This window comes from Podarcis melisellensis, assembly GCF_964234715.1.
Source record: "Podarcis melisellensis genome assembly, chromosome: 2".
Lineage (NCBI taxonomy): Eukaryota > Metazoa > Chordata > Lepidosauria > Squamata > Lacertidae > Podarcis > Podarcis melisellensis.
The window spans coordinates 54842192-54865557 of NC_138529.1; the positions used below are offsets into that span (position 1 = coordinate 54842192).

Here is a 23366-nt window from a genome sequence, read left to right on the forward strand (position 1 = left end):
CAAGCTACCAGAGTCAGTCAGGCTCTAAAAAGAAAGATAATTTATCTGTAAAGAACATGTTCAGCATTGAAGACAATTCTGTTCTCTGCAACCAAAATGCCAGGGGTGGGGAATATATCCACAGCAACCAAAGGCTGTTAAAATCCTCCAGCTGGTTATATAACAATGCAAGTTGAAGGCTATCAGCTACAGATGACACATTTCTGAAGCTGAACGCCTTTCAAACATTAAGACTCACCACCACAGTGGAACGCAGCAAACCCCAGGTACAGTAAGAGCCAGTAGCAGCATCCGCCATTCTCTGATGAAGTAAGCAAATAGTGGCAGCAACATGTAGCCAATTGCAAAAAATATGCAAACTCCTAATGTAGAGAATATAATACGAACTGATTTGCCAAGAATTTCTGTGCCTGTTCAAAACAAGGAGTGTGGGTTAGCATCTTAACTCTCTCCCCCCTCTTAAAAAAAAAGTTACTCGAAATATTCTATTGCATTTTGAAAAATGAATACAGTCTTTAAAATGGAGCCATTTGTCCTAGAACATTTCAAGAGAAGTATGGCCCAGAATTAAGTTATGCTTGTAACTATGGTTTAATGTGTAAGATAGGATATAATGCTGGGGGAGGGGGAAGAAATGGGAGGGGATTATCAAACACAGCTATAACATTATTAAGAATCTGTTTCAACCTCTATTAAAAAATATCAGAATTGCCTTTGCTAGGTTTGACCAAGGTTCAGATAATCCATTATTATGTTCCCAACACCAGCGAATCATATCTCTCCAGACACTCACAAGTAGAGTATGAAAGTATGAGTCATTCCATTTGTAACCATAGCTTAGATCCAGAGATGTCTTGTGCAAGCGAAAAAGCAATTCTGCTTGAGAAAAGCAGCCCTCCCAAATTCCTCCAATTTTCGCAGCCAAAGCAGTGCATTGTAGCCCAGCCCATTTGGCTCCAGAGGGAAGATTTTGCAGGGACCCAGATGGCTTTTTTGGTGGGGAGTCGGGATATCCCTGTCATACAAGCAGAGTCCCATTTGATCCTATCTCAACCCTACAACTAGTATTAATTCTAACAAAAATGACTAGATGTTTGCCCTACTGTGAGTGCTGAAGACCGCTCCCTGCAAGGCCCTTTCCACCTGGCCTTGAGGGCAGGGCCAGACTCATCCTGCTCAATTTCAGAGATTTCTGGGAGGCCAGAGGGACACTGCCCTGTTGTGAATGCTGAAGAGCCCAGACTCACTAGAACAAACTCTGGGGTTGCGTCAAATGTTGAAAAATGCTTTAAAATGCTTTAAATAAGAAAAATAATCTTAATTTTAAAAACAGAAAATAAGGGCTATAATATCCAAATTTATAATGAGATTTAAGTACTACTTTGGTTCACTCTGAAGAATAATAAAAACACCTGCCACATTCCCCAATAACCATCTGTAACAGAAAGCTTTGAAGAAGGGGGGAACTTCCTGGTGCCAGTAATTCTGTGAAGACTATGGGGGCTAATGAATTATTTCTTTGGTGAACCTTCAGTGTCATTAAAAATGCACTTATCATTTAGGTAGTCCTTTAAAATATTCGAAGTCCTTCACATACATTGGCCTAAACCAGGGAAAAAGATGGGATATGAATAAATTCTTCTTCATCATCATCACTCCAAGTACCGGTATACATTCATGAAACTGTTAGGGCCATGGAGTTGTTAGTGCCCCCAATGCAGGCAGAAATGTGTCCATCTGTGGAGAGGGGAAGCAGGGTAGGTAACTAAGGGCAGCCCTCTCTACAATTCTCTCTCCTCTTGAACAGTTGATTGGAACAATCACACATTTAAAACTGGGTTTTCTAAGTGCAGTCCTAGCAGCTGCATCAAAAGAGGGAAACCAAGCACAAGGTATCCGAGGGATTATCTCAGCAATTCCCTCAACAAGCAAAGGAAGAAAGGTCCATATTATTATTGTCATAAAAGTGCATATTACTATTATTCCCATATTGGGGACTGGGAGAATACTATTGTGTAAAACTCCCTAGTGAGTTTGCAGCTGAGGCAAGATTTGAATGAGGGACTTCACACACATAGCCACTATGCTACATCATCTCTTACAGTACAATTGCCATTGATACTCATAAAACTGTACCATTATGCATTTCCTTCTCTAAGATGAAGTCACGTTACTATTTTGTATTAGGCCCTTTTCCAGTTTAGCATCCAGCAAGTTCAAAAATCAAGACGGCCAAACCTAGGGAATCTAATTATTGTTTAACCTTTAAATTCCCATTTCATAGGTATCTCATCACAATAGGCCACCCCATGAATGAAAGGCCATTGTGTAAACCCAGTCAGAAATCTTGTAAGATATGAGTGATGAACCAACTGGTGCAGCAAATTTTATATTTTCTTCAGTTCTGTGAAGAACTTTTCTCTGAAGCAGTTTATGGAAAATGAAATAATCAAGTATGTTTACTGGTGACAAGATTCTCAACAATGGGTATCTGAGTTTTTGTCATTGAATCCTGCATTTCAGTTCACAATTTCTTATTATGAAGAAGACTGAATTCAGCAGAATCAAGTGGATGGTTCAGATGGATTTTTTGGGAGATGGGGCGGGTCTCTAGCTCTCTTTCATCCACCCACCCACTCCTACCCCCTATTTTACAGTATGCCTTACACATTTATGAAACAACTTTGTATGTTCTGGAATGAATTAAGAAAAGAGGCTCCAAAGTTGCATACAAATCAGTTTCTATAAAATATATTACGTGATTCTTAGCTAGTAAATGTATTTGTTTGATTTCTGTACATATTTGAGTTCTCCCTTTTCTCTTCATTTCCTGCACTTGTGGCCTCCTTAAACACATTTTAAAAACACAAGTTTGTAATGCTGGAATTGTGTGGAATCATTTCATAAATCATATTGCTTCATTGATGAATGCCCCTGCAGAAAATAAAAAGAGGAAGGAAGATACTTTCGGGAATTTGTTCTGTCTTAGTTGGAGCATGCTCAAAAAGGTTTTCAAGAGCTGTGCTACCAGAAATATACATCAGGTCATTTTCAAGTAGACTCTGGCATCTTGAATAATTCTTGAAAATTACTTGAAAGAACAGTGCATTCAGTACAACATTTGTTGTGGAAGGAATGTGCACACAAGGGTTATGAGTGCTCTTTTTGACCGCCATCTTAATTAAGATAGTGTGGCAATATTCCTTTATATACCACCAGGGTGAAGGAGAAAGTATTAGTACACTTTATTTCCTGGCCCTCAGTGCTGCTATTGCAGTAGGAAAAGAGAACATCTTGCCTTAAGAATGCTCTCTTTTTATTTCCAAGAGGAAATTTATATTAATTCTCCTTATGAAACCTTGTTTAAAGTGTCATTAAAGGTTATAAATCTAACCATTCTTGGAAGTCAGATGATGCTTAGAAAATTAATATGTGGCAATATAGTTTTGCCAACATGGAGGGGTGATAAAGAAATTGTAGTACTAAAGTTTATGAGCCAGCCTGATAATGTGGGTATGTTTGATCAAGGTAAAACAGGGTGGCATTTTCTGTCTGCCTCTGAACACTAAGGAATGACACACTCACACAAACTTGGGATTCATGCTGGGGATCAAACCCATGGAGATGACAACACATAATAGAAACCTGGGGCAAAAACATGATGTGCTTCAAACAATTTTGGGCAGTGATTTTGGGGGAGGGATGAGGTGTTGGTACTCAATAGCCTGATAAAGGATTAGTAGGGCAACAAAAAAGGTGCCTTTTAAAAAACAATTACATACATATACAAGTGAAGTTGCTTGCTTTTGTGTGAACACAGTGTTAAGGCACAGAGGGTACATGAGCCTAGGAAAGGTTTTGAAAATAAACCAAACTGTGCAGTATGATTATTAGATTGAAAAAAGTGCCCCATAGTACAAAAAAGTCAACAGTTCATCCAAAAGAGAAAATCATTGCTCCAGTTTATTGAAATGAGCATGTGTGAACTCAAAGCATGTCCAAATGAAGTGATTCCAGTAGTTAGTGGATGTAACTTTCCACAACTGCATGACTCCCTGCCTATACCCCCACTCCTGTCCCCTGTACAATCCTGCTTCAGTGTTTGGGATTTGTGGCTACAGCCTTTGAGATTTCTCCAGCAAAGGGTACCAAATGAGGAAGGAAAATCTGTACAAGTACGGAATATGTCAGTTAACAGAATTGCATTGTTATTCAGTCTACGCTGCTGGAGAGACAATGAAAATGAGAGACATCTTAAGCATATTTTACTTAAATGCACAAAGACATGAGGCATGGACAAAGTGGGTTTAATTTTTTTTAAAAAAACCAACCCACAGGTATAAAATTTTCCATTTTTAAAATGCAGTTCACCATTCTGTCAGCTGTGGTCGATAGGATGCTGCAGGCGGGGGTGGGGTGCACACCTGACTTCCCAACACGAAGCATCATTGCCACTTACCAAGGGGGGAGGGGCAAGGCGCTGGGAGCTCCGCATGGTGTGGCACAGTGCCCACACGGTGCTGAGCATGCTGCATCTCACTCTTCCTCCTCTTGGTCAGCGGCAGCAATGCATAGCGTTGGGACACCAGGAATGCATCACTGTCCTGCCTGAGAACCCCTGCTAACCCCGGCTGCCTTCAGCCCAGCTTGGTCCAGTACAATAAAAATAATGCAAGGCAGTTCAAGGAAACACAATTTTGCCTCAACAAATAGAAACATATTTTTTAAAATGGAAAGAGTCGCTTTCTACATGTTAAAATGCATCATGCAATAACATTCTGACCCTATACCCACCACAAGAGGCTTCAAGCACCTCAAAACAAAGCTGAACATTTTCTGGGGGGTGGGGAAAGATTAAAATATCCCATCCCGATAAAAACTATATTAATACAGGAGAAGTTTAAATAAGTGTCAATGAAACTACAGTATAATCAAATTTACAGAAACTTAGTAATGTTTGAAATGGGAAAGACAAGCACCTATATGTAAACAGCTCTGATGTGGTAGCCACTTTCAAATGGCACTTTATGGAGGTTGCCTCTACTAAGTAAACCATTTACTTGAGGGTTACCTCCTTTGTGCCCCCTTTTCTTCCAACCACCATTTAGATTATAGATTATAAAGGATTTTGGAGCATGAGCTATTTTTGTTTACTTATTTTACCCTGTGAATCATTGTATACAGTGATGGCATGACACAAATAAATCAAATAATAATAATAATAATACCAGCAGCGTGGAACACCTAAGATAATCTGAATGAGATAATTATCTGATGAGATTATTTGATGAGATAATCAGATTTTTTAAAAAAATACAATTTTTGACAAATTTTGCAGATGCATACCACTCTAGTCTCCATAGGAATGTAACATTTTTGAAATGCCCATTCAACTTATTGTTCATCCACATTTTGGGGGATGGAAGAGTTTTTGAACTCTTCCATCCCCCAAAATGAACTTCCATCCCCCAAAATGAAATGAACTCTGCTCATTTCTCACCAAATTACTGGGAAACTTAAATATCTAAAAATAATTTCCATGCCATTGCTGAAATTGCAATTGGCCAAAGAAAGAAATATCTTCATCATCCCATCTAGTTTGGCCCTGAGAACCAGACCTAAATTCCTGACCTACAGAGCAGAATAGATTATGGCAAATTTATCTATATCAATTTTGCGAAATGTTCCTAAAAGAAGTTTACGCTCTTAGGCACAGGACTATCAGTTACATAGAATCATTTCTTACTAAGTGAAATTAGTATGCATACTCAAACTACCATGCTAATAGGACATTTCAATGGAGTGGAAATAGTCTTACCTAATATGAAGGCCACAACGTAGTTTGAAATCTGCCCCATGCCAACTAGAACAAAAAGAACTGTGAACATTTCCCAGCTGGTTGAGAAGATCTGCAGGAAGCTGAAACCTGTCTGCACAGCCATAGTTGCAAATAGAATAGACTTTCTGCCAAACCTTTTGAGGAAAAGAACAAAAAACAAACAAGCAAGAGCGTAAATGAATCCACAATATTGTTATTGCCGCGTTCTAGAGAAAGCAAAGAAACCTAGCAGGTTGATTTAACTTAAGACTCAAGGAGCAGACATTTCTCCTGCAGAGAGGGGCTGGAACGTTGAGTTTACCTTTTGAAAGTTTAGATATTGGCAATATTCACCCAACATTGCACGACCTGTTCATTATTTTTCACTAGAACACAGACGTGTGACATTTGATGAGCCCCACTTTTCAAAAATGAAAACAGTACCCTAGTACAGAGATGGGCCATAGAGTCAAATTGAATTCCCTGGGCTCCTTTGTCTGGCCATGGGGACTCAACCCAGGCCACACACCTTCCCCAGCCACACCCTTCAATGGTCTTGCTTTATAGAAAGGTTTCCCAAACTTGGCCCTCCAGCTGTTGTTGGACTACAACTCCCATCGTCCCTTTGACAGGACCAGTGGTCAAAGATGTTGGGAATTGTAGTCCAAAAACAGCTAGAGATCCAAATTTGGGAAACCCTAATTTACAGGAACGTTTGCGTGTTATTTCCTGGCTGGAGTGTGCCCCTGAACTCCAATAATGCTTTTTGCTTGCATGGATGCAAGATAGAGTAGGCCATGCGAGTGTGTGTAAAAACTCTACTATTATATGCAAAGGTAAAATTTACATGTTGCCCACTTTTGCTTCTGGTCCTGCCCACCATGGGTGTGTCACCCCGGAAGGATGCCAAGGATTAACCAACAACTCACAAAAATGTGGCAATCTTTTGAGTTCTCCAGAACTCTGCATCAGGCAAGATGTTATAAAAAGCAGGGAGTTGGCAGAATCTTTTTTTTGGGGGGGGGGGAGTACAAAAATTAGGCAGGGTTGCACCCATGGGGTCAGCTTGTAATAATGATGATGATGATGATGATGTAGACTATTCTTTGAACTCAAATTAATAAAGCTTGACTACCACCAATTTGTCCTGTGCATTCTCTAATTGCAAATTAAAATGGCAATTATCTCATTATGCACATCACACCAAGAGGCAGCACAGCTACAAGTACCTTTGCTTTAAACCATTGAAATTATGTAAATATTGTTGGACAAAATTCTGGGGTTTTTCTCTATTCTGTCTAATCGGAGTGATACTTAGTAAAGAGAAGCAAGATATAACCAGATAACAAGTATTTTAAGTATCAGCTGATGTCACAATAATTTTACAATTAATAAAGTTAAATAATCTGGATTTGCCTTTCTTAGCAGATGAACACATGGTGGCAGCATGTCATTTTCATTATCTCCTGATGAGAGATGAAAATCTACAGCCATGGAACATCCGGTGGCAAGCACAGGATGAATTTTGCGTTATTGAATAGAACATGGTGACATATTTATGCCATGCATGAATTTGTTGGGGGTTTTAATAGAAATGACAGAAAGCAAAGATTGCCTTTGTCCAGCAACTCAAGGAGCAAACTACATGCAAATACATGTATTGCACTAACTTTGTTTTTAAATGAAATAGCCTCTGGGGAGTTTCTCTGAAGTTCCAGATGCAATATTTGCCCTTGTAAATGTGCATCTGGAACCCACCAGGGAACAGTATGGGGGGGGGGGAGATTAAGCAAACAAAAAAAGTCCAGTAAAACAAGGGTTCAGCACACACTTCCTTCTACTTATGTCCTCAAGATCACAGCCTCTCAAGGCAACATGTCCAGAATATTAGCATTCACAATAATTAATTACTTGCCCTTCTTTCTAAGATCCCAGCGCAGGTTACAACAATTAAAACAGAATATTAGAAGAGTTGAAAACAACTTACAATCACAGAAATAACAGTAGCATTTTGCTGCCCAAATTGTAACACTGATTGTGAAAACCTTGCAGCAATGGTTTACCACAATCCTTTTTCTTTTATCTTCATCCTGGCTCGGGTGTATTTTTATTTCCTTTTCCTGTGTTACACTCATACTCACAGTGTCCTTTTACGGAATTGAAAATTAATCTGAAAGTACTGGCATAAACAGGTTGCATAATATTATTATTATTTACTTTTTGTAGGCAAGAATGAATACCCATATAGAGCATGGAGTCTCCCTCTCTCCCTCATATGCATGTGTAAGACTTATAAAGTGCTTTGAGGTTTTTTACAATCAAGTGGTGTATAAATTTTATTAAAATACGGTAAATAAATAAGATGCAGCAGTCAAGGAAGTATGTGTCTTTCTTTTTTTACTGAGGCATGCCTAAAATAGTCTAGAAAGTAAAGGGGAAATTCACACTGAGCATGGCACACTATTTGAAGCCTGCTGCGTACGTCTAATTTTGGTTCAGAGCTGGAATTGAAAATACCAAACATGATCCTGCTCCCTCAAAAGTGCAGGGCGAAAATCCTAGGGCAGCCAGCTGACTGTGTACTTTACCTGTCTGAGAGCTGTCCTGATACAAAGGATCCAAGCAGCACACCCACAAAGAACAATGATGTAGTTAAGGGGGTTTTCCAGTCATCATCACACACCAGATTCCACTGCAAGAGAAACACAACAAAGCAAATCCCATGTCATTAAGGCATAAACTTAGTTTAAATTGGCCACTAACTATATGGAGTAAAAATATCAGCTGAATGTGCTCCTGCTGAGAAAAAGCCAAATGCCAGGCTAGAGTGTATAGGCTGGCTGGCGCGCGCTCTCTCTCTCTCTCTCTCTCTCTCTCTCTCTCTCTCTCTCTCTCTCACACACACACACACACACACACACACACACACTACTAATGAGCATCCCCATCACTCACAACCATATTTACCATGAAATAAATAAATAGCCCTTCATTCTCTTGGGGCTGCTGCCCAAGCGAGGGAAGGCCGCCTTTGATCAACCAGTGGAATGGGGTGGGTGGTGCCTTCTCCCCACCTCTGCTGCATTTGCACCCCCATTCTGACACCAGTTCTGCTGGGTGCCCTTCTGGCTCTCCGCAGGCAGGCAGGCAGATTTGGGACCGGCTGGGCTGCAGCCCGTGTGAGTCTCCTCCTTTCCTCCCCGTGCAAACCACTTTATGTGATTTCACTTGTGCATGCAGGGGCCTGGAACAGAACCCCTGTGTAAGTGGGGGAGCACCTGTATTAGCAATGGAACTGAAAATAAAACTGGGGGTTCTATAATAACACTTATCTGTATCCATCCTCTTTATACCATGCATAATTTTATAAACCAGAGTTGGGAAACAAGTGGCTTTCCGGATGTCACTGTATTTAGCCCTAACTTGTGGTTGGGGTGATGGGAGCTGTAGTCCAACAACATCTGGAAGACCACAAGTTCTGCTTTGTGGTTATAAACCCCTAGCATTTAGATGTACTTTTCTAAACTAAAAAGCCCCAAATGCTTTAGCTTTACCTAATAGTGCTCCAGCTCTCTGCTAAATTTTGGTTGCACCTTTTCCAGTTCTACAGTGCCATTTTTGAAAAAGGTTTGACCATACATGTACACAGTATTGCATAAGAGCAGTCATGATATGAACTGTTCCATTTACTATCCTAAATTGGGGAGATATTTACTAGCTTATATGGCTGTAAAGAAAGGATTTTGAAGATGTTCAGAAGCTAACCCTGAGATAGGAGGAGAAGCAAGCTCTGGAACAAATTTAGCTAGCTCCTAAGGTATTTCAAAAATTGGGAACTCATCTTCTTCTTAGTCATGGTGTACTGCAACAACCTGGGGCAAACAAATCAATCCTATATAGACATAATCACCTAGGAGTAAGCCCCACTGAAGTTAATAAGACTGACTTTTGAGTAAACATGTATAGCATTGTGCTAACATCTGATGATGTGCTTTGCAATGTAATCTTAAGCTACCCTATGAACTCTCAACACACAAGCAAATTCACCGAAATACAGATCTTTTTTGTTTACAAATATAAAATACTTTTATTACTAACACCTATACTGTACAGTCGTACCTTGGTTTTCGAACAGCTTAGTTCTCAAACGTTTTAGCTCCCGGAACACCGCAAACCCGGAAGTGACTGCTCCGGTTTGCGAACTATTTTTGGAAGCCGAACATCCGACAGGGCTTCCAATTGGATGCAGGAGCTTCCTGCAGCGAATCAGCGCTTCCTGCAGTTCAGGTGGTACCTTACACCATCAAAACTCTCCAAAATGTATAAAAATATTTCAGACAAATGTTGGCGGTGTGGGGAAACAAAAGGAGATATGTACCGTAAGTGGTGGACATGCCGAAAAATTAAAGAGTTCTGGAACCTCATCTATGATGAGATGAAAAAGAGCTTTAAATTAACATTTGCAAAGAAGTCAGAAGCATTTCTACTTGGAATTTTAGGTAGTGATATCCCAAAAAATCTAAAAGAAATCTTTTTATATGCAACAGCCGCTGCTCAGTTATTAATTGCATCGAACTGGAAAGGGGGGAAAGTACCAAGAGTAATGGAATGGCAGAATAAGTTATTAGACTATGCAGAATTGGCTCAACTGACAGATAGATTAAGGGGAAATACAAAACAATCATTCACGCAAAAATGGGATATGCTCAAGAAATACCTACAAAAATATAACAACAACATAACATCTATGGCAGCATTTGAATGACCCTTGTGTAAATTAAATACTACTAAGCAAGGAAAAATGGTACGATATGTTATAATAAAGTACTACAAACTATAGTAAGAGTAAGGTAAGAAGTATAAGTAAACTCAATGTCGTAAATGTAACTTACATCGGGAAATGACGGGAAGTCTGTTTTCATACAATTTAGTTTATTGGATTTTTTACTTTTGTTTATTTTTGTTTAGTCAGAAATTATAAGAAAGGAGCATGTACAAATACAAGTTTAAATCAATATTTAATGGTATAATTATTTAAGGCTGTACATGTACCTAAGATTGTGTATGGATGTAAATTAATAATAAAAAATTAAAAAAATAAAAATGGCCAGGATGTAAAAAGCAGCAGCAGCAGCAGCAACGCTTTGGTTTCCAAACGTTTTGGAAGTCGAACGGACTTCCGGAATGGATTCCGTTTGACTCCCAAGGTACGGCTGTATATCTGAAAGAAATGAACTCTTTATTACAATGCATTTGTCTGTGTGTACAGAGTTAATAACAGGCATTTGCTGAAGATAAAATCAATACTCTGCAAATGTAGGCCAAATATTCTTCAGTTGAAAGCTGAGAAATGCCGACAGACAGCTCTGCTCCCGCAAAGCTTGGATTACAAAACTCATGCTCTGCAACATGCAGACAATTGGCAAACAAACCAGAAGTCAAATCACTTTCAACAGAGCGTAAATTAACCTCTCATTTCTACTGTAAACTATTTAGATCTTTCATCTATTTCCAACTCATCGAGCGAAGATTACTGGAAGAGGAGAAGCAGAAGAGAAAGAGATGGTGGGGGGAGAGAGAGAGAGTATGATTGAAAGAAAATACAGTCCAGAAACATTATCAGACTTTATTTATATTTATTATGGACTAAGATACCCAGCTTTTGGAAAGAGAGAGAAATCATAGCAAAAAAGAAAAGAAAGAAAAGATATTATCTCACCCACTTGCTTTTACAGTGATGTTGTACAAGCATAAAAGTGTTAACTATAAAGTATTCTGTTTCAATTTGTGCTAGGAGGAAGAGGCATGTGGGGGCATTTCAGTGGGGGGGGGGGATGATATGGTACCAAGTTTTAAACGTAAAGGTAGAAGACCCCTGACAGTTAAGTCCAGTCGCAAACGACTCTGGGGTTGCGGCACTCATCTTCCTTTGCTGGCCGAAGGAGCTGACGTTTGTCCGCAGACTGTTTTTCCAGGTCATGTGGCCAGCATGACTAAGCCGCTTCTGGCGAAACCAGAGCAGCGCACGGAAACACTGTTTACCTTCCCACCGAAGCTGTACCTTTTTATCTACTTGCACTCTGACATGCTTTTGAACTGATAGGTTGGCAGGAGCTGGGACTGAGCAACGGGAGCTCACCCTGTCACACGGATTCTAACCGCTGACCTTCCGATCAGCAAGCCCTAGGCTCTGTGGTTTAGACCACAGCACCACCCGTGTCCCGTTAGGCAACTGCTATTCCTTAAACAAACTCAGGCTGAGGAGCATGCAGTTACCAGTTAAGTTTTTGTTTTTAGTCCATTTTTTCCTTTGCAAAGTATTTAAAGAAGCCTTCAAAATATAAAGTACGTCACAAAAAATAATCAAAACAAGATTAAAACAAGACTGGGGAAAAGATGAAAACCTGTGGTTCCTTACAAGTCCATGGCCAGAGAGTGGAACAGCAGTTCTAACCAACACCATCCTATGAGATCAACATCCCAGGAAAAGGCAGAAAAGCTGCAAAACAATGGCCTCAAATCCAACTTCACAAGGTATCCCGGAAGGATACTATGGCTGATGGTATCAAAAGCTACTGATACAGGGGTATTCACAGGATTTCTTCTGGGGTGAGGGAAAATAAACCACTAAAAGGGGAAGCAGTAAAGTTTTTCCTTCAAAATGAGAATAGTGCCTGTACATTTTGTATCGTATTTCAGGTTCTACATACACAAGCTTTCTCTGCTTAAGTCTGGGGATGACTATTCATGGGGGTGCAGAGCAGCCTTGATGCTTTCCAGTGCCGTGAGAGGTCCAGCAGAATAAAAAGGTTTGCACCTCCCCTCATCCATCTCCCAGAAACAGTCATGCACCAGGGTAACCAATGTAGTTTCTGCACCAAAACTATGGATTTTATCCAATGTTAGTTCTACAAATACTAGGTCCATTAATTTCAGTGGGTTTACTCTGAATATAACTTAGTTGGATAGAATCCCATCTGTTTGTCTGTCTTATACCCCATGTTTCCCCAATATAGAGCCCAAGGTGGAAGCTGGTCTGAGTAAGACTGGAAAGCATTCCAAATACTCCGTTTTCCCATTCCAAGTGGAAAACTACGCTTTAGGTAAGTACAACTGTACTTTTAATGGGAAAACACCTGAAGCTGAACCATCACCAGTGTCATGATCCTGCATGTACATGTCTCTGTTCATCCTCAGGGTGAACACGCTGAAAATGGTATCCATAACATGACTGGGCAGACCCCTAGAACTGATCAGTTCCAACTCTATACATATTAAAAGCTGTATCTAAATTGGAGTGGGTGTGAAGTGTGCTTTTATAAGACTAATAAAAGCTTTGCAGACAGAGAGGCAGCAGTGCTCTGATTACATGGCAGCTGGCCTCAGAAGGAAGGTTGGATTCTGGCCCCAGTGCTTGACTGTTTCTGGGAATCACAAGTGGGGACAGTGCTGCTGCGCTTAGGTCCAGCTTGTGGGCTTCTCATAGGCAACTGTTGGTCACTGTGAGAACAGGATGGTACATTAGATGGGCCTCTGGCCAGATCCAGCAGCGTTTTTCCTAGGTTCTCTTTGCTTCCTCAGTCCTTTAGTAAAAAAACATTTTTATTCAGCAAAAAGTGATTCCAGCAGGCCAACACCAATACGCTTTGCTCAGATTTTTGTGGGGCACAAACTGCAACTATGCAGAGTGACATTTCCTTGAAGAAGCGCTTGAACCGCCATCCTTCCCACTGAGTCACAGCACAGAGGCAGATGTTACTTGTTTGCATTTATTTACCATGCTTCTTTGGAATTTCCTAAAACTTGCCATTCCCATGTGTTTCTCTCCCCTTTTATGTAATTTAATAGGCGTGCCCCAACCTAGTGAAGAAATAGAATTTTTCTAACTGAACACTAGCTTTCTACTCAAGATTTTTTGGCTTTGAGAATGTCCCTTTATCATGCAATATTGGAATTTTGAAAATTAGCCAGGTGGCTGGAAGAGATGTCTACCATTGCCTAAACTGGGCACGGGGGAGCCTGAAGCACTGTTTCTCAGAATTTTTCAAAAGAAGTTCCTTCTCTCCTTCATATTTAGAAAGCATAATGTAATTTACATTATTATCTAGATATACATATCCGGAGGTATTATGGTGGTAACTGGAATTGTGTTTTTGGTTGCCCAGAGTGAAAGTCTGGGTTGTAATGTGTTTGTGTCTTCTGAAGTTGTTTAATTCCACATAGTTTGGGAGAGCGAACCAATTAAGGTGCTACCTGGATGAGAGACAAGGAGTGAGTGGTTATGTTGCTGTTTGTATGTTACTTTATTGCCCTAGATGGTGATAGGTGAATGAGCAGGTTGTTAATCATGCTTAAAACTGTCTGGGATTTTTTGCAGACCAGGCATTCTCTTTATGTCAAATGGTTGGTTGCGCATTACCTGTGTTATCAGTATGATTGGTGGGAACGCTTGAGAATGAGGCTTGTAAATGAAAGGTTGTAAAGGACGTATTTGGGAGAGGTTATAGTACCAGGTGTGTGGGAGAATGTGGTGCAACTTCTATTTTACTTATTTTGTTTAATTGCAAATGATGCAGTATATGTGGAATTTTATTGCATTTTTGTATTCAGTTTTTATCTTCAATGTTTATATTTAAGTCGTCCACCCCGCTAAAAACACTGTATATGACAGTCTAGTTATTTTGATCTTTTGCAATGTTCTGTTTCATGCTTTAAGATAGGTTGTAAAATGTTTTGAGATTTTTTTGAAATACGTATCTGAAAATAAAGGACATTAAACAGCTACAGACGTCTAAAACTAAGAGCATGCTTCTTGGGCATTTTAACTATTCTATTCAGAGCAGAGAAAGCTTCAAGCAAACAACAGTTAACAAAGTAATTGAAGGTGGCATATGTTTTCGAAAGCGGGTCAGAAGGATTATCAAGTGAAGTATCTGAAGCAAGCTCATGCTTTAAAACCATGAAGAAAGGTCACTTAACTGCCCACACAGGTTGGGCAATGTCAGATTACAAGTAAGGCACAGTTCTCCCGGTTCAACGCTTTGACCGCAGCTCTATAGCAATATAGTCAGTAAAAGTTAAATGTTACAGTACTGAAAGACACATGCTAGGCATGACTAAGGTAGATAAAGAGGTGCAGCCTGACAAAACAGAGATAACAGAGTGTTGTAACTGTGTTTCCTGTTGAAGCCCACTCCACACAGCCATCCGTAAACTGCATGTTCTGAAAATGAAGGCCACACATTGCTTTCCACAATTTAAAATACAATGTGATTATTTTACAGTTTTTGCTTCTTTGTAGACACAATAATAAGGCTAAAGCTCTGAAGCTTCTCTTGCCTCCTGGCTGGAACAGGTCCCTACAAACCACTGTCCTGCTCTCCTGAGTCAAACTCCAGCCCCCTGCACACTCGCCAGTCCCTGACGTCTGGTATATCACAAACAAAGAACAGTCCACTTTTCAAATGCTTGCCTTAGGCTTGCATTTACATACCACAATTAAATAAAAATTAAAATCCATTATACTTCTTAGATGCTATAAGCTGGTATGGAAAATTAACTTAAAGTATACAGGCTAAAATGTGCAGCATCTTTAAACAAAACCATCTTATCTTGTTCCTTTATTTTAAAATTAAGCCAAAGGTCATCAGCACATAACAAAGACAAAATGGAATGTGAATTGTTTTGCAGTTCAGAAATTTAGCCAATACAGTAGTTAGTCCTGACTCCTGACTAATTTACAGTTTGCTGAATTTTGAGATTTTGACTTGTCTCTTGTATAACCACACTTCCAACACCACTTTAAAAGGAGCTTTAACAATGGCAGCCCAGTATTATCTGTTCACTTCTGTTGTGGAACAACAGCCCAATAAGGGTGACAAGAGCTATGACCTAGTTTGCCTCTATAAATTTCTCCCCAGAGTTCCCCATAGCCCTGATAAGACGCAGCTAAATTTGCTATCTTCACCACCTCTGTTCCCCCCATTACTTCTACGTTTAAAATCAAGCCAAATTGCCTCTTGCGCAGCATACTTGCATGTGCGTCATATCTGGTCCCCGAAAGCCCAAGAGTTCTGGGAAGTACTGCATTGGCCTCAGGTTAAGTAAGACATTTCCTTCACCAGACACAATTAACATATTTCCAAACCCCAGACAGCTAGCCTGGTATTTCCCACTCTATGTCCTAGGCACTTAAAGGCAAATTATTCAAGTCCCCTCTTGCATTCTACTACCGTGTCTTATAGACTTGGGTGAATGAATTGTCTCCCAAGTAGTCAAGAAGTTGACTACCCCAGTACTATCCCTTCATTGCTGCCAAGATGAGGGGCTGAAGCAGAAACACCACAGAATTTTACATTGCAACTTTGTACGTATCTCTTTTGTACTGTGGATATTTATTTGTGCAGCTGGGAAGCCATTTATTATGGAAAAATCTGGTAGAGATTTCCTGGTTTTGCAAGCGCTTCTCACATCACAATACATTTCATCTCACCAGATGGCTAGAAGATTGGGATCAGGGTGTGCAGCATCAGCTAGGAAATACTTGCACCCAGTGTGCTATATAACTTGACACAATTAAAGAGTAGCAAAACACTCGTGCCAGCAGGAAGGGTGGAATGAGAATCCAGCCCCATTATTCTCACATTGTGACTCCTAGAGCCTTGGTATAAATAATTTATTTATAAAAATACTTCCTTTTGGGAACTTGAAATGAAGAAAACCAATCAACTGCCTCTTAAAATAAAAGGAAAGCCGTTTATCATCTCCACTAAGAAATGCAGGAGCGTTTCAAAGCAGGCAACAGACTTTGTAGGAAAACTCTCTCTCTCTCTCTCTCTCTCTCTCTCTCTCTCTCTCTCTCTCTCTCTCTCTGTGTGTGTGTGTGTGTGTGTGTGTGTGTGGTGGGGAGAACAGCAATACTGCATTGGCCTGAATATAAGCCTCCCTTTCCCCCCAAATTCCGCCCATGAAAAGTTAAAGTGCGGCTTATATTCGCAACCTTGTGGTATGCAGACAGGAGTGCAGGGCAAACAGGGCCAGGAGTGCGGCGAAGCGGCGCCCGCCCTGCACGTAGTACTCTGTCCTCTCCCCCAAGGCTAGGAAGGGAGAGAGGAAGAGGAAATTTCGGGCACCAGCAACGCAGCGCAGCTCACCCCCCCAGTATGCAGCCAGGAGCAGCGAGGAATAGAGCGGCTTATATTTGGGTGCGGCTTATATCCGGGCCAATACAGTGCTCAAGGGGAACAGATTTCATTTTTAAAAGAACATTCCAGTGCCTGTTTCTGTGTCTAAACCCCATGAGCAATTCAAGTGTCTTAAAGCCTATGGTCTTTAAGGAATGTCTCCGAGTAAGACAACAATTTACAGTGCTACCCATTAAAAGGAATGGTAAATGTTTACACACAGTTTTCAAATGACTATTGTTATTTTTTTTAAACCGGTGGGTATGACACATTATGAAAATGACACATATAAGCCTTATGCAATCCAGTTTGGACTAGTATGGTAAAAACAGGAGGCCTATCTACCATTATAGACTTCTGTAGTTACCACAAGTTAAGTTTCTATAATGCACATGCTTTATTTGCTGCACTATACTGTATTTTATTGTGATGTGAGTTTTAATTTTTTACTGCTTTTAAAGCTGTTTTCAATCACCCAGAAAATGAAGCAGCTATAAATGGCATAATTAATTAAAATTAAATAATTATCTTTAAAGATTTTCTCTAGAAAACAGTTGTTTGTTTGTTTGTTTTTTTAGAAAAAAAACCTCGCTGCTCAATTCCAACCCTTCTAGTTACTCCCTAGACCAGGGATTGGCAAGGTTTATCTTGCCTGAGCCGGATCAGTCCCGCAGAGATCCCTCCGTGGATCGGATCGCACGCGCATGCCTGCAATTTCCAGTGTTTGCACATGTGCAGATGCAATTTCCAGCGCCATGGAAGCGAGTCCTCATGCCATGCTGGTTTAGTGCAGCGGGCCGCTTCCAGCCCATGGGCCTTAGGTTGCTGACCCCTGCCCTAGACAGTGACCAGAGCGGGTAAGAGAACCAATTATTTCCTCCCCTACCTCCTAGCCAGTGTGGTGTAGTGTGGTGCCAGTGTGGTGTAGTGGTTAGGAGCGGTAGTCTCGTAATCTGGGGAACCGGGTTCGCGTCTCCGCTCCTCCACATGCAGCTGCTGGGTGACCTTGGGCCAGTCACACTTCTCTGAAGTCTCTCAGCCCCACTCACCTCACAGAGTGTTTGTTGTGGGGGAGGAAGGGAAAGGAGAATGTTAGCCGCTTTGAGACTCCTGAAGGGGAGTGAAAGGCGGGATATCAAATCCAAACTCTTCTTCTTCTTCTTCTAGAGCCTGATTATCTGCCTGGATAGATATCTCCTTTACCCCATGGTCTTTTCCCATTTAAGCAGCCTCGGTAGCAGTAACAGTCAGTACTGTACCAGCCTCTGTCTTCTCTCAGGGTAAGAAGAGAGACAGTGGAGATGACAGAAACAGAAGAAGAATAGGGGTGGGGAGAGTGTTCTGCCAAGACCCCCACCCCCTACCTTTAATATATAATCTTCGGAATTTTGCATAGTTGCATAGGAGAACCTTCATGTTCTATGAACCAAAGTGCATAGCACTGATAACCAAGGAAGGAACAGATAGAGCTGAGAGACATTTCACAGGGCAGTGTACAACACACACTTTTTCTTTGCTACTATTTATTGTTATATAAAGACCTGTGGTCATATCCGTTTAGAATTTTATTTTTTTTTTTTATAATGATTTTTTTATTATTTTTACAAAACAGAAAAAACAGGGAACAAGGGTAAAGGAAAAAGGAAAAACAAACACATCACAAACAAATACATAAAACATGACTTCCCCATACCTCCCCTTCTCTGCATTGTTCTTTTATAATGTGTCAGCAACCCTTCAGTCCATTTCTTTATATATTCTCATTAAGTTTTCCCCTTTAATTTACGATTTACAGCTATAATTCTTTGTTTCTAGCCTCTCAACATCTTAACCGTCCAATATTTTACAGTAGTTCTTAAGATATACTTTAAATTTTCTCCAATCTTTCTCCACCGCCTCCTTCCTCTGGTCTCGGATTCTGCCGGTCATATCCGTTTAGAATTTTAACAGCTAAGTTGAACTGTTGCCAGTATGATCTTAGTTCACCGTAGACTGCAGTTAATTACTTGACAGAAATGTAATAATCTACAATTTGAGAGTTGGTGTCACTAAGGCTGTATGCCTCAGATAAACAAGTGTTACACACCGTTAAAGACCAACAGGTCATGAACCATGAAGGATACTGCCATATAACTTGACAAACTGACTTCAGTAATTGTGTGTTACTGTGGAATATTTTACTTAATTAAAACAGTTCCAACTGCCCTAAGGTAATCCTGCTATGATGACCATTTAAAATAATAGTCACCACACATGTGTGACATAGCTGTCACATGTTTATGTATGTATGTGACAGGTGGGGTGGTCTTTAATCCTTTGCTACTGTCATGGTCCCCACTGATTTGCCCCTCCCTCATCCTTGCTTTTTGTGGGCACCAGGGAAGATTGTAATTGACACCTTTTCCCTACATGTTTGGTCCAGCTTTGTTTTTATAAGGAAAAGTAATGAGACATTTGAATACTGCTCCATATATTTTTTCCTGCATGCAGAAAATAAGACATGCTGGTTTGGAAGGGATGTATTCTAACATGCAAGCTCTTATGAGCTCTTATGTTTGGGTTTACTACCAAACACAAGGTTAACAACACTTGAGTATGAGGGCTGCACCAATACATCAGTATGAAAACAAATGAAGCGCTATGTTAGTCATTAACTAGGCAATGAGTTTCTGTCATTTGATTAAACATTATCACAGGGCAAAGTCTCTGGAAATTTGACATAAAACAATTTACTAGTGTGCAAGTAGGGACTGGAATCCCATACTAAAGGACTGGCCTTGGCTTTTTGCAATTATCAATCCCTCAACTTCATAACTATCCACTATGGATAGGATTCTTCCTTGCACTGGACTTCCGTTTGCACTCTCTCTTCATTGCCCATGAACCATACAATGGGAAATTACTCTCTCTTCATTGCACTCTCTCGTCATTGCCTGTGAACCATACAATGGGATATTACTAGGAATAGGAGAGCTGCACGTGTAAGTTATTCTGAGACCACAGGGCAGGGTGCTGTGCCTCAATCATTGACCAGGGAACCAAGGGTCAATGAGAAGCTGTTGTCCCTGCCTCCCAGAAAGAACATCATAGCAAAGGGAAGACAAACCTAGTTCCATCCATCAGCCAAATGAACAATGGCAGTGAGAACTTACAAGAACTATGCAGCTAAGAACTAGCACCCAAGCTCATTTGTTTTCTTCCTCAGTCATAAAACCTTTTCCTTCTGTGTTGTGTATTTCAGACTAAGAAAACACACACACACACTAAAACCGGAAAGTATTCAAAAATAATGAGCAAAAAGGAAGAATAATTCTCAGATGCCAAAAAGATATGCTGTTTTCAGGATGTTCAGTATGCTGGCATGTTCATTACACCTAAATCCTCAATCTGCTTGGCATCTGTGAGATGCATTTTTTTCCCTTTTCATTCGTCACTTCAGATTCCAAGCCTGAGGGTAGAGGCTTATTACTGAGAGCCTTTAGCTAACTAGCAGGGTACAGATATTTAAAATAAATATTCCAAGTCAGCACTTCTACACCATTCAGAATCCTCAAATGGATGCTGCTGACATAGTTTTACTGAGCAGAATGGGAGGACTGGACGGGATTAAGGCAGTACTCACAAGCCTCCTCATTTCCAGAGTGCTGTGACATACAGTTTGCATATGGGGCCTTATGCATGTCCAGGAAGGTGAGGTTGAGAGGGAGAGTTCTGTTATGCACATGTAGAGGAACACTGCCTATATGAATAAAGGATATACCCTAGCTGTTAATATGAGATTATACGTGGTTGCAAGCTGCAAGAGAAAGTTGTGCCATGAGCACTAGTTCTGAGAATAATCAGAACATATCATCTCTCTAATGTGAGGAATTTCTCTAGTAATACACTTTTCTTGTGGCATAGAAAAGACTTTAGTAGCCTATTACCCATTCTGAAGTTACTAATTAACATACCTCTTTGCTCCAGGGTGCCACAGGCCACAGCCTTGCAAAGTTTCACAAAGATAGGATCCAATATTTACATATTCCTTGGAAAACCCTGAATACACAAAAGTGAAAAGCAAATTTTCTTCATTCAAAACCCTATCAAAAGGCCACAGCAGTTTTATATTCACTGCTTTTATAAAACCTAAGATGACAATGCCTTGCCAAAAAGAATGGCTCTAGAATTATGAAAGCAACCATAATACCAAGCATGTGGAACTCAAAATAGCTATTGGTTGTCATAGCAAAAGGAAATTATTCATCATTACTACATGTGTTTACCAAAACAAAAGCTGGCATTAAAATCACATCAGTGGATTATGCAGAGTGGATTATACACAGAAACAGCAGTTTGTGTTGGAACTTTATTTAGATTTATTATTAGGAAATCATTTGGCAATCAAACAGAGTTATTATTAGGAAATCTCTTGGCAATCAAAAATAAAAAAAAATATTTTATGTAGTTCTCTACCCAGCAGGGGTAGGGCGCATACTTGTGATAATTCTAACCATACACTCCCAATTTAAGGATCAAACAACAACCACCCCCGCCTTTCACAAGCACACGTTCAGAGACAGAACGAAGGAAAAAGAATGTACCTCAAGACAATAGTCTATGACAGTTCAGTCAAAGACTGTACTTATAGTTACTGTATCTCAAACCAAGAAGTACAGGAGGGAAATAATAAATGCCACAGACATACAAGTCCACAGCACATGCCCAATAGCTAAAACTGTGGTTTGGCTGGAACATCTGAGGTAGGCCATCTTCAGGAACCAATATACACAACCTGGTCCTGGGCATGGTCCCTCTCTCTCTTGCATGTGCATACACCTACATAGAAAGTAAGTTTCAATGAACTCAACAGAACCTCTGAGCTGAAATGCACCCGGCTGTAAATCTCTTGTAAATACACAGCACACAACAGTCAGAAATACCAGCGCAATACTTTTTTAAATGATTATCTTTTTTTTAAAAGAGCGTGGTGAAAGTAGTTTACATACCACTGCTTTCCATGGAAAAATGCTCAACTAGTCCATTACAGAATAAACCTACATTACTATCCTTGATGACATGGGCTGCTTCTGCCAGACGGAGTTCCAGCTTGGTTCACATCTTGGGATTCCCAAACATGCCTTCCCTTTTTAGTCAAGTGAATTAATACACATGGCTTCAGATACTGCCAATGCCTTGTTGGTCTTTGCCTTATTAAAACAGCTGGCATGGAGCTTCTAAAACCACTCAACTCAGTGGTCCTGAAGCAGTTCTAAGTATCTAACTAGCACATATTTATTTGGGTCTATGAAAAGAAGGTGGCCATCTGTTATGGCTGCTGTTATGGCAGACCATCTCTGCATTACAAAGATGTCTGCAATCATGACATGAAGGCTGGCAACATTAACGCCGCTGTATGAGAATCCATTGCAGATTATTGTAGTGCCTGGAGTCATAGGTCGTGTATCCACAGCAGTGACTATAGGAGGAATAAGAACTGGGAGGATCACAGAGAAGAAAAGCTGTGATGCGCCTATAATAGCAAAACCCCAGATGCATTCATTTGCCTCACCTAAAGTAAAACATGCCTCTCCCATATTGGTCTCTACAGTGTTTTGGAACCCGAATGTCCGACAGGGCTTCCGTGGCTTCTGATTGGCTGGAGGAGCTTCCTGCAGCCAATCAGAAGCCGCGATTTGATTTTTGAACAATTTGGAATATTTCCAGAATGGATTCTGTTTGACTTCCAAGGTACAACTGTATAATGAATTGAAAAAGTATTTTTAAGATAATATTTGTAAAAAAAAAAACCCCAGAAGCTTTTCTTTTGGGAATAATGGGATCAGAGCTACCTAAGCAGTATAGAAACTTATTTATGTATAGAACTACAGCTGCAAGAATGATATTTGCCCAAAAATGGAAAGAAGAAGTTCTGACAAGAGAAGAATGGTTACAGAAATCAATGGAATATGCAGAAATGGCAAAACTTACTGGAAGAATTAGAAATCAAGATAACAAACTATTAAGGATAGGCAATGGTTTATTGAAATACAAGCTGTAAACAGATTAAGACGTTAGCCGGATTATTGTAAAAACTTGCAGTTTTCAAAACATATATAATAATAGAGGAATAAAAAGAATAAGACAAGATAATTTAGGATATGCAGGGAAAGATGAAAACAACTTTAAGGAACCACAGGAAGGGGGAGGGAAGTTGAGGCTTAAAATGTTAAGAGTTATTGTTGAAATGTTTTCTTTTTGGTTATAATCTAAAATTATAAATCAATAAATAAACTTTTTAAAAATGAAATGCTATATAATGTTATATCACACTCAGCTTTCAAAATTTCCCTCACTTTTGAAATGTATTTGCCATCTGGTATGGA

At 40.1% G+C, this 23366-nt stretch overlaps 1 protein-coding gene across 1 annotated transcript in view; it reads right to left on the minus strand.

Annotated features, from left to right (window-relative positions):
* The window catches only part of SLC22A4 (solute carrier family 22 member 4), a 59629-nt gene that overhangs the window by 20241 nt on the left and 16022 nt on the right, over positions 1-23366 (minus strand). The window contains exons 2-4 of the mRNA XM_081893880.1: positions 8407-8510; positions 5819-5973; positions 239-410 (exon numbers count right to left, since the gene is read on the minus strand). Coding sequence (XP_081750006.1) covers positions 239-410; positions 5819-5973; positions 8407-8510 — 431 coding nt within the window. The remainder of the gene's footprint in view (positions 1-238; positions 411-5818; positions 5974-8406; positions 8511-23366) is intronic.